The sequence below is a fragment of the Nesoenas mayeri genome (assembly GCF_963082525.1).
Source record: "Nesoenas mayeri genome assembly, chromosome: 24".
Classification (NCBI taxonomy): Eukaryota; Metazoa; Chordata; class Aves; order Columbiformes; family Columbidae; genus Nesoenas; species Nesoenas mayeri.
The window spans coordinates 3,128,363-3,139,885 of NC_137546.1; the positions used below are offsets into that span (position 1 = coordinate 3,128,363).

The 11,523-nt window shown below is 47.5% G+C and overlaps 1 protein-coding gene across 1 annotated transcript; it reads left to right on the forward strand.

Annotated features, from left to right (window-relative positions):
* Positions 1–6,227: 6,227 nt before the first annotated feature.
* SPSB1 (splA/ryanodine receptor domain and SOCS box containing 1) lies at positions 6,228–10,595 on the forward strand (the record flags this gene model as incomplete). The annotated part of the gene is made up of 2 exons (XM_080358991.1): positions 6,228–6,921; positions 10,468–10,595. The coding sequence occupies 2 exons, from the start codon at positions 6,228–6,230 to the stop codon at positions 10,593–10,595; spliced, it is 822 nt and encodes a 273-aa protein (XP_080215117.1).
* Between the last annotated feature and the right edge of the window lie 928 nt (positions 10,596–11,523).

The following is an 11,523-nucleotide window of genomic DNA, read 5'->3' on the forward strand; positions in this document are numbered from 1 at the left end:
TTTCAAGGGGAAAACAGCACTTTGTTACCAAAACCTTTGTCCTGATAGCTTGTTTTGTTGGCTAATCTTGCAGTCATAGCAAAAAAAAACGAAGTGCTTTTGATACAGGAATGGAAACTCTGGATAGAAGAGAAACATCAGGCTTCATTCCTTCCACCCATTACTCCCCTTCCCATCTACAGACAAAACTAATGAACCAAGATACTTAAATGGACATGAGGGATGGACCGTGAGCCGTGTGGGCTGCAAATCAGTAAGTGAGGAGGGGGAAAACTAAAAGCAAGGAGTTCTTGTGCAAGAGGGTGGTTTATTGTGTTTTATGTGGGTTTCTTTAATGTAAATGGTTCTGAACGTAAACATCTACTATTTAAAATTTATGGTGGCTTAATTGTGGAGGAAATGCCTTTCTAAATGCAGCCTACCTTAGGATGTTACTGCTCCAGCACTGGAGGGAAGGGGGGAGAAGCATTAGGCAGGTGCGGCAGCTCGGCCACGTGCTGGCTTGTGGGTGCTGAGCAGTTTACTGCTCCACCTCCCGAATGGCTTCTGGAGGAGACAGCTGTCAAAATCATTGTTTTCTTCTCCTCTTGTGAGCTGTGGGCAAACGTCTGTAGCACAGGGCAGCGAAACAGCTTGGAGAATGATATAATCCTGGGTTGGTTCCCCAACTCAGTCTTCAGTGTGCTTGCACTGTCCTTTGTTGGTAGATTTGCAGTTTAGGTTTTAAGAGCTGGATCGAAGGCAGGCTTTCCAAATGCTTGTTCTTCTCGTTTTGTGAGGCTGGACCATATAGAGCCGTGGAAGACCCTGGGACTTGTTTGAGTAGCCATCTAACCTGCAGGTCCTGGAGATGAGCTCATCTGGCCTGCTTCCATGCTGGCTGCATTAGCACTTGGCTGTCTTGGAGTTACTACACTCCTTGTACAGGTAAAATGACAGCTCCATCCCTGAAAGAACATTTATCTAAGAGTGATACTAGGTGGCATCTGAGCAGAAGCCTCAATATAATCCTTGGTTTTAGGAGAATTTTTAAAAGTTGGGCTATTCTTTGATTTTTAACAATGTGTGGCGGTAGAAAAGCAGCATAGAGCTGGCTGCTGAAGGACAGGGAAGTTGTATGACTAGTGCTGTTAGACCGTGTACTTGGTAGTTCAGCCCTGCAAACTAGTCTTTCAAGTGCAGCTTGTTTATAAAACTGGGGTTTTCTGTGTTTGCGATGCGGCAAGCATAGGTTTCAACCTTACAAGGATGTGAGGCTTCCTCTGGGAGCAGAGCGTGTTTACATGCAAAGCCTCAGTAACATAAGGAGAAGTAATTGAAGATGGTTGGACAGGTACAAAGGTGTAAAAAAGATCAACCTCTGGACGAGATGAAGAAAGTTGCATGTGACATTCCTGCCTCCTGCCTGTGTGCTTCATTTATTTCCCTGTGTGCTTAGTCCACAAGCAGATCATAGAACTGTTTCCAGTGCACATAAAGAAATCAGAACTGAAAAGCCTGTGACTTCTGCAGCTGGTGCTAGACAAGGTGGGTTTTTCTGACCCTTGGAGTGGCATAGTTGAGGATGGGTGGTTGTTACTTGAGGTTTTAGTTTACTCAGATGTGCTGCTCTGAGTAACATCAGTGCTTTGGTTTGGAGAACCAGATGTTCCATACATGGTGCAAGAGGCCACGCTGCCTTCATCACACTGCCTTTCATTGCAAAAACAGCCAGAAAACTTCTGCAGAAACTGAATCATCCCAAGGAGAGGAATGCTGGAGTGCCATGTTCATGTGGACAAGCTGCTTCTTGGTGGTTACAAGTCCTAGTAGTTGTAAGATGATATGCTCTTGGCTTGCTTGGACAGGAGCCTTTCCTGGTGTGTCTCAGGGCGAGCATGCTGCTGCCTCCAGCCGGAGAGCTGGGCTCTTGGTGTCTGCTTAGTAGATTATGGGGCTGTTGGCTTAGCAAGGCGGCTTGTTAACTTTGTAGTCTAGGTAAATCAAACATTTCCAAATCCTAATTGTCTTGTTCCCCCCATCCCCGGCATATCTTGAGCACGGTTACTTGTGAAGGGTCCCTCACTCTGCTGGAGGTTTTTCCTCTTTGCTGGGACACGTGCCGTCTTTCTTAATTCTTTCTTGCACAACCTCTGGTGATCTCAGTTTCACTTTCTGTGGAGGCCACGCAGCTCTGCCAGCAGCTAAACCTGCTGAGCCAAAGGCTTTCTGCTCCTTGGGAGGTGGGGCTGACGAGCTGCCCCTGTGGCAACCTTATCTGCGGAGCGACGGCAGCGCGGCGCTGCCAGAACCCGTGCTGGGCAGCCGGGGTTGTCTGCCCTGCCCTGATCCGAGCTCAATTGCGACACTCCGAAACTACATCGAACTGTGTCGTTAGTGTGTTCGTTCCTCTCATCTGTCCTGTAGCTGCTTGGTCGCTGCTAACACAGCACTGGGGAACTTCAGCAGCATGGGTGAGCTTTTCCCGCAGGTTTGATCAGTGTGTAATGGGATGGGGAGGGTGCTTAAAGCCAGGAACTCGCTGCAGTGATTGCATCAGTGCTGGGTGAGGCGTCTTGTAAAGGGCACACTTTTGATGCCAAGAATTAATGCCAAGGAAAATTAAGTGTTCTGGTTCTTTGGGGTTAAAGTTTGAATTCTATTTGAGGCACATGAGTTCTTCTTTCTCTGCCTCAGTTGGGGTGGTTTTGGCATTGGCTTTTATCTCGGTTTTACAGAATGTCTATGTGACCAAGGGAGCAAGGAGAAGACCTCTGGTGTTGAAGCATGTTCTAGAGACCATCACATCTGCCTGGCTGGGTTCTTGGCTGTGTTTTATGAGGTTCACTGCCAGCTGAAGGGGGTAAATGTGGCCATGGGCTCTGCTCTATTGTACATGGTGTTTTGGTGAACTGAAGCAAGCTGACTGCCCCAGCTGGAGGGGTCTGTGCTAGGCAGCTATTTTGCCGGGTTCATGTCAATGCCTAAACAGAAGTTGTACAACAGCTCTGCTGTGCCATATAGGTTTGGGTTTTTTTTTCTTTGCAGAGCTTTGTTCTCCCCATTCAGCATCAGGGACTTCATCACCTTCTGTTGAAATGTCTTTGTCTCCCGTCTTGATCTATTTGCAGCAAGCCATTGTTTTGAAAGCTGGCGTATCTTTCTAGTATGGCAAACTGCCTGCTTGCTCTGAACAGCTGAACTGAGGGGAGATCTAATTCTCACTGGAAATAGCAGTGAACATTTTTCTCCGAGACACTCTTGCAATTTTGTTCCAAAGCTTTTAAGCCTATAAGGTTAACAATAAAACTGAAAACTGTGTGGGAGCAGAACAGAGCATCATGGGGATGAGCTTATGTTTATAAAGCAGAGCAGGGTTGCAGCAAGCCTGACCTGTTGATATGATAGATAAAAGCCCTTTTAGTGCTTACATTTGTACCTAAACCTGTAACAGATCAAAGGTTTTGAAGTAGCTAATTCCCTACTGTATCTTTTCATTTATGGCTAGCTGTGTCTCTCATCAAGCTGCCCAGGGCATTAATCCTTTAATTTAAGAGGGGAAGCTTTTCTGTTTCTGTCCTGCTGGGGGGAGTCAGTATTGTCTTGTGCATGAAGAGGCTTCTCCTTTTAAAAAATGAGGGTGTAATTGTGTTTCCTGACTGTAGGGCAAAGTGCTGCTCTGCAGTTCTAGACCAGACTAGTGCCAAGCCCAGCAGAGCCAGCTCTGAGCAGGACTTGCTGCCTTGCCCTAGTAAGGAGCCATGCGGCGCTTACGTCTTGGCAGGTGGAGCTCAGTATCTGGCCTGCTCTCTGTCTGATCGACCCCTTTGTTCCAATCTTTATTTTTCCTGTCTTTCTCCCTTTATTCTGGCCATTGTCCTTCATATGGTGTTAATAGCGTGCCTGGGAAAAGTCGTAACTAAGGCAAGTGCTGAGTGGAGCTTATGCCGAGGAAAGGAAAGGCTCTTTGGAGCAGGCGGGGGGCCGATGTCCTGCCACACACGCTTCTGAAGTCCCTGTTGCCTTTCACTGCGGTGATTCCCTTTCTGGTGCAGCAGCCTTGATGGAAATGTGATGAAGCATATGTTGGTGAAAGGCAAAAAGTCATAATGAATGAGGCATTGTTTTGCTAATGAAGACAATTGTCTCCTCTTGAGTGTTTTGTGCTTCAAAGCAGTCTGCACCAATATTCTGCAGGCTGCTCCGTGTTGGTTCTCGCTTCCTATGCAGCATTCTTGCATGTACTTGGGGAAATCTCTGCCTCTCCTCCTTCTGCTTGTGTTTTGTTCCTTTATCCTGTTTAAAGTTCCAACAGCCGAATTTGCCTGTAGCCTTCCAGGTGTGCTTTCCTGGTCGACAGCCTTGTCCATACGCCTTGGGAATGCCAGGTAGTTCATCTGGTACCTTCTGTAGAACACCAGCTGATTCAGTTTGGTCTCAGCATCCTCATGCTCTGTCGCAGCCTGAGCAAATGACTTTAATGGAAACCTTAATTATTTCTTCTGGTCTGCATTAATGTGCCTTTCACAGGGAAGACACCTGTTAGTGACTTCACAAATCTCTTCATACTAGAGTTGGTGTCAGCTTTGAGGTATAAAAAGTGATAACTTGAGTACACAAAAGCATGAACGCTCCATATTTGGGGGAAAGAAAGAGGGAAGGAAAGAAAAGTAGTTCTGTCTCTCTTTACTGAAAACTGTGAGGTTTGAGAGTACTGTTCCAATGGCATACCCTGGGCTAGCAGTAAAAACCTGTAAGGAAGTTGGTGAATTGATCCCAAATCCAGAGCATACATGAGCCGTCCCTGTCACCTGCTAGCTGAAGCCTTGCTGTTTATGTCCAGTAACCTTATTTTTAAACCAGATCTGATTCATACTGTGTTTTCTATGCCAGATGAGGTCCTTGGTTGTGAGTAAGTGTTGTGACTGTAGCTGGCAGGAGCTCTGGGTGATTGCCTCACTTCAGGAAATGTTAAAATAACACTTTTTTTTCTTAGAAAGCTAGTTTGCTCCCCTCCCACTTCTAATTCTCCTAATAGCTGCCCCCAGTTTGGCAGTGGTCTTACAGAGGGTTGTTTGTGTTGCCGAGCGAGAGCAGAGACACTTGAGAGGATGCGGTGCTGGGGAAGAGGTGCGCAAGGAGAGCTGGTATCTCTAGCCAAGCTGGCTTCAGCTTTTGAGAGGTTTCTCTGAAATTTGGATGGAAAACTGCTAAAGTGTGAGAAGAATCTCGCTTCCCCCGCTCTGGACTCTGCATCTGGAGCTGGGGATTATTTTTTTCCTCTTGGAGAGGAAAACTGCAGCTGCTCCTTTGAGACAAACCCTACCGCAGGTTTATCTGCTCTCCTGGCTAGTTCAGTGGGGCCAGTGGTACCAACAGCTGCTGCAATGGGTGCACGCTGGACCCAGATGGTTTTAGCTGCTGGTTTGGACTTGCAGTCAGGCCTCCAAGGTACTTAGCAAAGCTTTAGTGTGGTTGAAGAGAATTTTCTCCTCCAGCCTGTAGCAATGGTTGCCAGCTGCTTTGCCAGCTGATCTCTGAAAGGTTTGTAACTCTCCAGATGGAGAAGCTCTTTTTTTTTTCTGGATCCTACCTTGTTTGATGTCATGGTGAGATGGTTTGTGTTCCATTGGGAAAAGTGTAAGTCTCGAGCATCACTGTGTCCTGGGTTCTGAGTCTTCTGCATTGAATAAACTCTTCTCCTGCGTTTTGCAACCTGGACAACATATAAGTGACTGTGATGTAAAACCAGAGTTAGCTGGAGGCAACCCAAATACAGATGTGCCCTCTGAAGGTTTAGTAATGAAGTAATAAGGAGCAGTGCACTCACTGTAAAGAGAAGATGAGCTCTGGCTGAATCCATACCTTCTTCAGACAAAGAAGCAGAAATTCAAATGTTTTTCTGATGGGGGCATTGGAAACTTAGTGCCTGTCTATTTGATCTATATGCTATCTCTGCGTTTGCATAAGTAGCATGCATCACCCTTCCTTCCTGGTGGAAGGGAAGGACAAGTTGTCAGGATAAATGGATTAAAACTGCTTTGTAAATGTTGCATATAAGGCTGTATGTGCTAATGTTTAACTCCTTTCTTGTTTTTCTTTCCATCCATTAGGCCATACTGACGGGTGCACATCTTGACAAGGTCTCCTGGTAACCTTCTCCGAAGGGCTGAATGACAGCAGGAGCGGCCGGGTGAATCGATGTGCTTTCCTTGGGAGCCTATAAATAGGCGAAATCAGAACACACGATGGGTCAGAAGGTCACAGGTGGGATAAAAACTGTGGATATGAGGGACCCTGTATACAGACCATTGAAACAGGAGCTCCAAGGACTTGACTACAGCAAACCCACGCGTCTGGACGTGCTGCTGGACATGCCTCCGGTATCGTATGAAGTCCAGTTGATGCATTCGTGGAACAATGACGATCGCTCGCTGAATGTGTTTGTGAAAGAGGAAGACAAACTCATATTTCACCGGCATCCGGTGGCTCAGAGCACAGATGCCATCAGAGGCAAAGTGGGGTATACCCGAGGACTGCACGTGTGGCAGATCACCTGGGCCATGCGGCAGCGGGGCACGCACGCTGTGGTCGGGGTGGCAACGGCGGATGCCCCTTTGCATTCAGTAGGGTACACGACGCTGGTAGGAAACAACCATGAATCCTGGGGGTGGGACCTTGGGCGCAACAGATTGTACCACGATGGCAAGAACCAGCCGAGTAAAACCTATCCTGCCTTCTTAGAACCCGATGAAACGTTCATTGTGCCGGACTCCTTCCTGGTGGTTCTGGACATGGATGATGGGACACTGAGCTTCATTGTAGATGGGCAATACATGGGTGTTGCATTTCGGGGACTCAAGGGGAAAAAGCTATATCCAGTGGTAAGCGCAGTGTGGGGACACTGTGAAATACGGATGCGCTACTTGAATGGACTTGACCGTGAGTATAACTCCCATATTTGTTTTAGCAGTACAGATCTGTGTGCTACTCAAGTGCAGGTTTACTAGACCATCCTGGGGAGGGTTTTTGTTTGACTAAAGAGGTGAGGGTTTTGTTAGCAGTAGGATTGCTGGAGATGGCTCTGAATCCTTAAGAGCTAATAGAAAAAGTTTGGCTCTCCACATGTACTGTTAGTTGGAGGGTTTGGGGAGGCAGAATGGTGGGAGAAGGTGATGCCAGTTGTCTAATTAGTGATGACAAACCTTCCTATACAGCTGCCAAAGTATCAGCAGGAATGTCCTCCTGATAGTTGTGTTATTGACAATGTAATCCTGGCATCTCTTTACAGGAAACAGTCTCTGAGGGGCAACCACCTTCCTTAAATGTCTAAAGAAGGGACTTTTAAAGTCCCTTGTGGGCAGGAGTAGGAAGACCTGTCCCTATTTAAGGAAATGGGAATGGCTTATATTCGAAAAGTAGCTTATTTCTCTGCTGCTTTTGGGGCAGAGTGTGCATTTCTAGAGCGGGTCTGGATATTGTAGCCAGCCCAGCTTGTATGCCAGGCTTTTTACTAATAGGAACACCAATCTCTAGCTAAGCTTAGTAATAAATTTGGCTGTCCCAATGTGCTAAAGTCTGTTATCTCTCATAGTCAGAAGTTCCCATTGGGCCAGACTGTGACTCAGTCCTCTGGGTAGGGTGGAGGAGAGAGGTGAAGGAAGTGGATTAAAATCTGGATTTATGATGTTTAGCAAAATAAATTTGGCAGTATTGATATGAAAAGAGTAGTGTTTCCCCTGCATTCCAGAACAGTGTCTGCCCAAAGGCTGTAACATACTGGGCTGTTTTATTTGTGCTTTAAATGTGTTCTAATGCTGGGCCAGCAATGGCAAACCCCTGGCACTGGTGACATGGGGCACAAAGCTGACATTGGGCACCAGAAAAACTGAGCTGATGGGAAGAACCAGGAAAGCCGTGCGTAGAGGTGGGAGCGAAATCCACAAGTGCTTTGAGAAATACTCTTCAGCTCAGCAAGACCAAACAGAAAGCTCTTGGCAGAGTACTTTCTCACCAACAGAAAGAAACTGAGCTCATTCTGCCATGACAGCTTACAGAATGGCAGCAGCCCCAGTAACCAGGTTTTTCTGAAGGGTCAAAGCCAAAATGTGCAGCTCCCCTCCAAGCCAGCAAGTCTGTGGAGCTGCTGGCACAGAACTGCGCTTAGCAAGGAAACGGCCACCTCCAGCACTGGATTTGGTTGTAACGTGCTCTCGGCATAGGAGTGAATTGTGGGCACAAGGCCAGGAATGACGGGACGCTATTTTGGCACAGACAGAAAGAAGGTGTCTGGCTCTAACCACTCCTGAGCATTCAATAGCAACGCTGTCCAGTGACTGTAGTGCTCGTGAATGGAAGGAGGTCAGATGTGTCTGTGCTTTCTCTTTTGGTCTCGATGTCTCCTGTCAGACTGGGTTATCGGTGTAAACTAGATGAGGACAGAGTTCTTGTTCTTAATCTCTGTGGGAAGAAGATCCTCTCCTTTTAAGGCCATTAAAGAGGGATGTCTTACGTTAATGTCTATAGGCTTTGAAGGTTGGGGCCCCTTGTCCTCTGGGATGCTGGCTAGACAATGGCTCTGTCCCAGCCGTCTCCAGAGCAGGAGGAGTTGGGACAGACTGCACGCAGCATATTTCTCCCCCAGTGGTTTAAAGATAAGCTACACTGGGAACTGCTAGAGCAGTGCTGCCAGGAATAGGCTTCCCCTGCAGTATCACAGACGTGCAGCGCTGTCCCTGCGGGGAAGGCAGCGCGGTGCTGCGGCAGGTCCTGAGCAGGCAAGACCAGCAGCGCCTTGGGCTGAGCGCAGCAGTGTCCTCGCTTATGGCACAGGACATATATGGTGCACAGTGGGGCTTGGGAAGCAACAGCGCTGCCCTGACAGATCTGTTTGCTCCTCACCTGCTGTTCGTATAGAGGTGTGATTCCTTAGGGATAATTGATGCTTGAAGCAGTGGGAGAACTTTGGAGAGCTGCTAGACAAACCATTCCGCTGCAGCTTCCCCTGGAGCAGGTGATGGCTTGTGATCCGTAGCAGGGAAGGAGAGGCGGGAAGCGGGCGTGAGTTCAGCTCTGGCTGCGAACTCGAGGAGACAGACCAACTCAAGTGTGTGTTTCCTGACTTTGTTACCAAGTCTCTCCTTGCTAACAAACTCTCCTTCTCACAGACTCTTTGCCAAAAACCAGACGAAAATGAGCTTTCTCCGCTTTCCATTGGAAGTGTTTTCTCCGTGGAGCAGTAGGACTGTTTGCTTTTTCCAAAGTGGAATCAGGAGTGGCCTGATCAGAGGCTGCTGACCACACTGTTCTGTTGGAGTGTTTAATGGCAGCTGTTATCTTTGAACCTGGAAGGGACTCCCATCCATCTTAATTCTGGTGAAAAACACAGCACCATGGCCGTGCTTAGACAAACTAAGCTTTCCTTGTCTCTCAGCTCTAAGACAGCTGTATGAACAGTCAGATTAATTTGGCTTGTAGTAGTGGAAGCTCGAGCTGTTGGCATCTATCAAGGTTCCTGAAAACTGGGGCTTCGCAGCCAAACTTCCATTCCTGTGGATGATTTTAGGTGTCTGTTCAGCCCAAGATGTCTGTAAAGGAAGCTCTCTAATGGTGCATGCTGAGCCCTCGGGCTATTAGAAGGATGTCCAGCTATCTGCTTAATTTGGGATGTCTTTGTGTTAGCTCTGGGGAGGAGAAGCCCCTTAGGCTTGCGCAGCTTGCTGTGTGAAGGTGAGCTCTGACACGTTCAGCAACAGGAGCTGTGAGAAGCTAATCGGTGTCTTCCTGTGCAGCTCTGATGCGTTAACTCTGGCTTTGACCTCAATCCCCTGCATGTTGTGAGTGACTCTTCAGCATCAAAGGGCCCCATACACCATTCCCGAAAAACTAGTAATGTCTTGTGCAGTGTTTATAAGCACAGGATGCAGAAATGATAGCTGAAGGCTTCTGTCTCTCCCAGGTTTATGATGCAGGAGGGAATCCTCTAATGGGAAATGTCACAATACAAGATGTGACATGAAGCTCTGACAGATGGCTTTGTTTTTCATGGGAAATATGTAGTACAAATGAGGCGGTTGGCAGCTGTTATCCTACTCTATAAGAAACAAATCACGGTACTTTGTGGGTACCCATACCACATGATGCCATCAAACTGTTTGCTGCAGTCTTTACTTCCTTTGTTTGGATACTGCAATAAGAGGCACAAGCAAGATGTTCTGACTCGAATGGTGTTGAAGAGAGGGAAACTTCCATTAGGGGATTTTCTTTGTTTACACACATATATGGCTTAAATAACCACTGCAGAAATATCACGCTGTGCCTGTGTATTTGAGGAGCTGAAGTTGCTGATGTGTGGACGCTGAATGGCTTGGCTCCTGCAAACATGCCAAGCGTTTGCTTTTTCTTGCTCAATGTTTTCGGGGGGATTTTTAGAACTAGCAAAATCAATGTGGGTTGGGATTGTTAATGTCTTGGGTCTTCTTTTCCCAGCTGAACCACTGCCTCTGATGGACTTGTGCCGGCGAGCCGTGAGGCTTGCTCTGGGCAAGGAAAGACTGAGCGAGATCCCTGCGCTGCCGCTGCCGGCCTCCCTCAAGAGTTACCTGCTCTACCAATGACCCTCGTGCCCACCGACGGAGACTTGGAACCAAGGCAACACATCGGAGCTGCCTCCTGGGCAGTGAGTTCTGCACACTCCTGTCATCACTACTGTTGGAACTCCTTGGCCAAAGTATTCCTGCCACTGCTTAAGTCTCCTTGTGCCCTTACTGGCAAGCTCTCAAGGAGCCCTTGTGTCACAACTGTTTTGTTCTTTGGAAGTCACTTCCCCAGCACACTTACAGAAGGAACATTTACAGAAGCTCTGTGCTTCCCTGCTTCTCCTTTGGGTTGGAGAGCCTAGGAGTGAATGATTTTTCTGCACCAGCTAAAGGGAAGACTGTAACCTGGGAGAAGGGAAGGCATTAGGAGTGGAAATGTTAAGACCAGGTCCTACAATAGAAAGGCATGGAGTGGCCAGCAGAGTTGGGAAGAGTATGGAATACCAGAAGAATTAATTGAGTTTTTAAAAACCAGAAAAAACCAACCCCACCTCCAAACCCTGAAACATGAAAACCAAGAAGCCTTCCAAGGGGACGCTTCTTAATGTGGAGGAAGTCATTATGTTGCTGATGTTTGTATCTCTGCCAGGACTTCTCACAGTGTTCTGATGTTATTTCCTAGACAGTGAATCCTGCTTTCTTGTTTATCACCATTGCTTCCTCAGTTCTCTGGCTCCATTCTCTGTTCCGCCTCTTCCCAATGGGTTTGGCTCAGCTGATGGAGCAGTCATACTGTGCCTTCACCTGCCTGCTTGATGTAGAACTGCAGGTTTTAGTCCAGAATCAGGGGTTCCTCGCTGATGTGGGGACAGGGAAGGGACAAACTACTTGTGCAATAGGGCAAGACGGGCTGTATGAGCTTGTTACACAGCTGTAGGTCCTGCCGGTTTAGGTCTGCTCTCTGTATAGCCTGTTCCATACTGAGGCTTTAGAGGAACACAGTGAT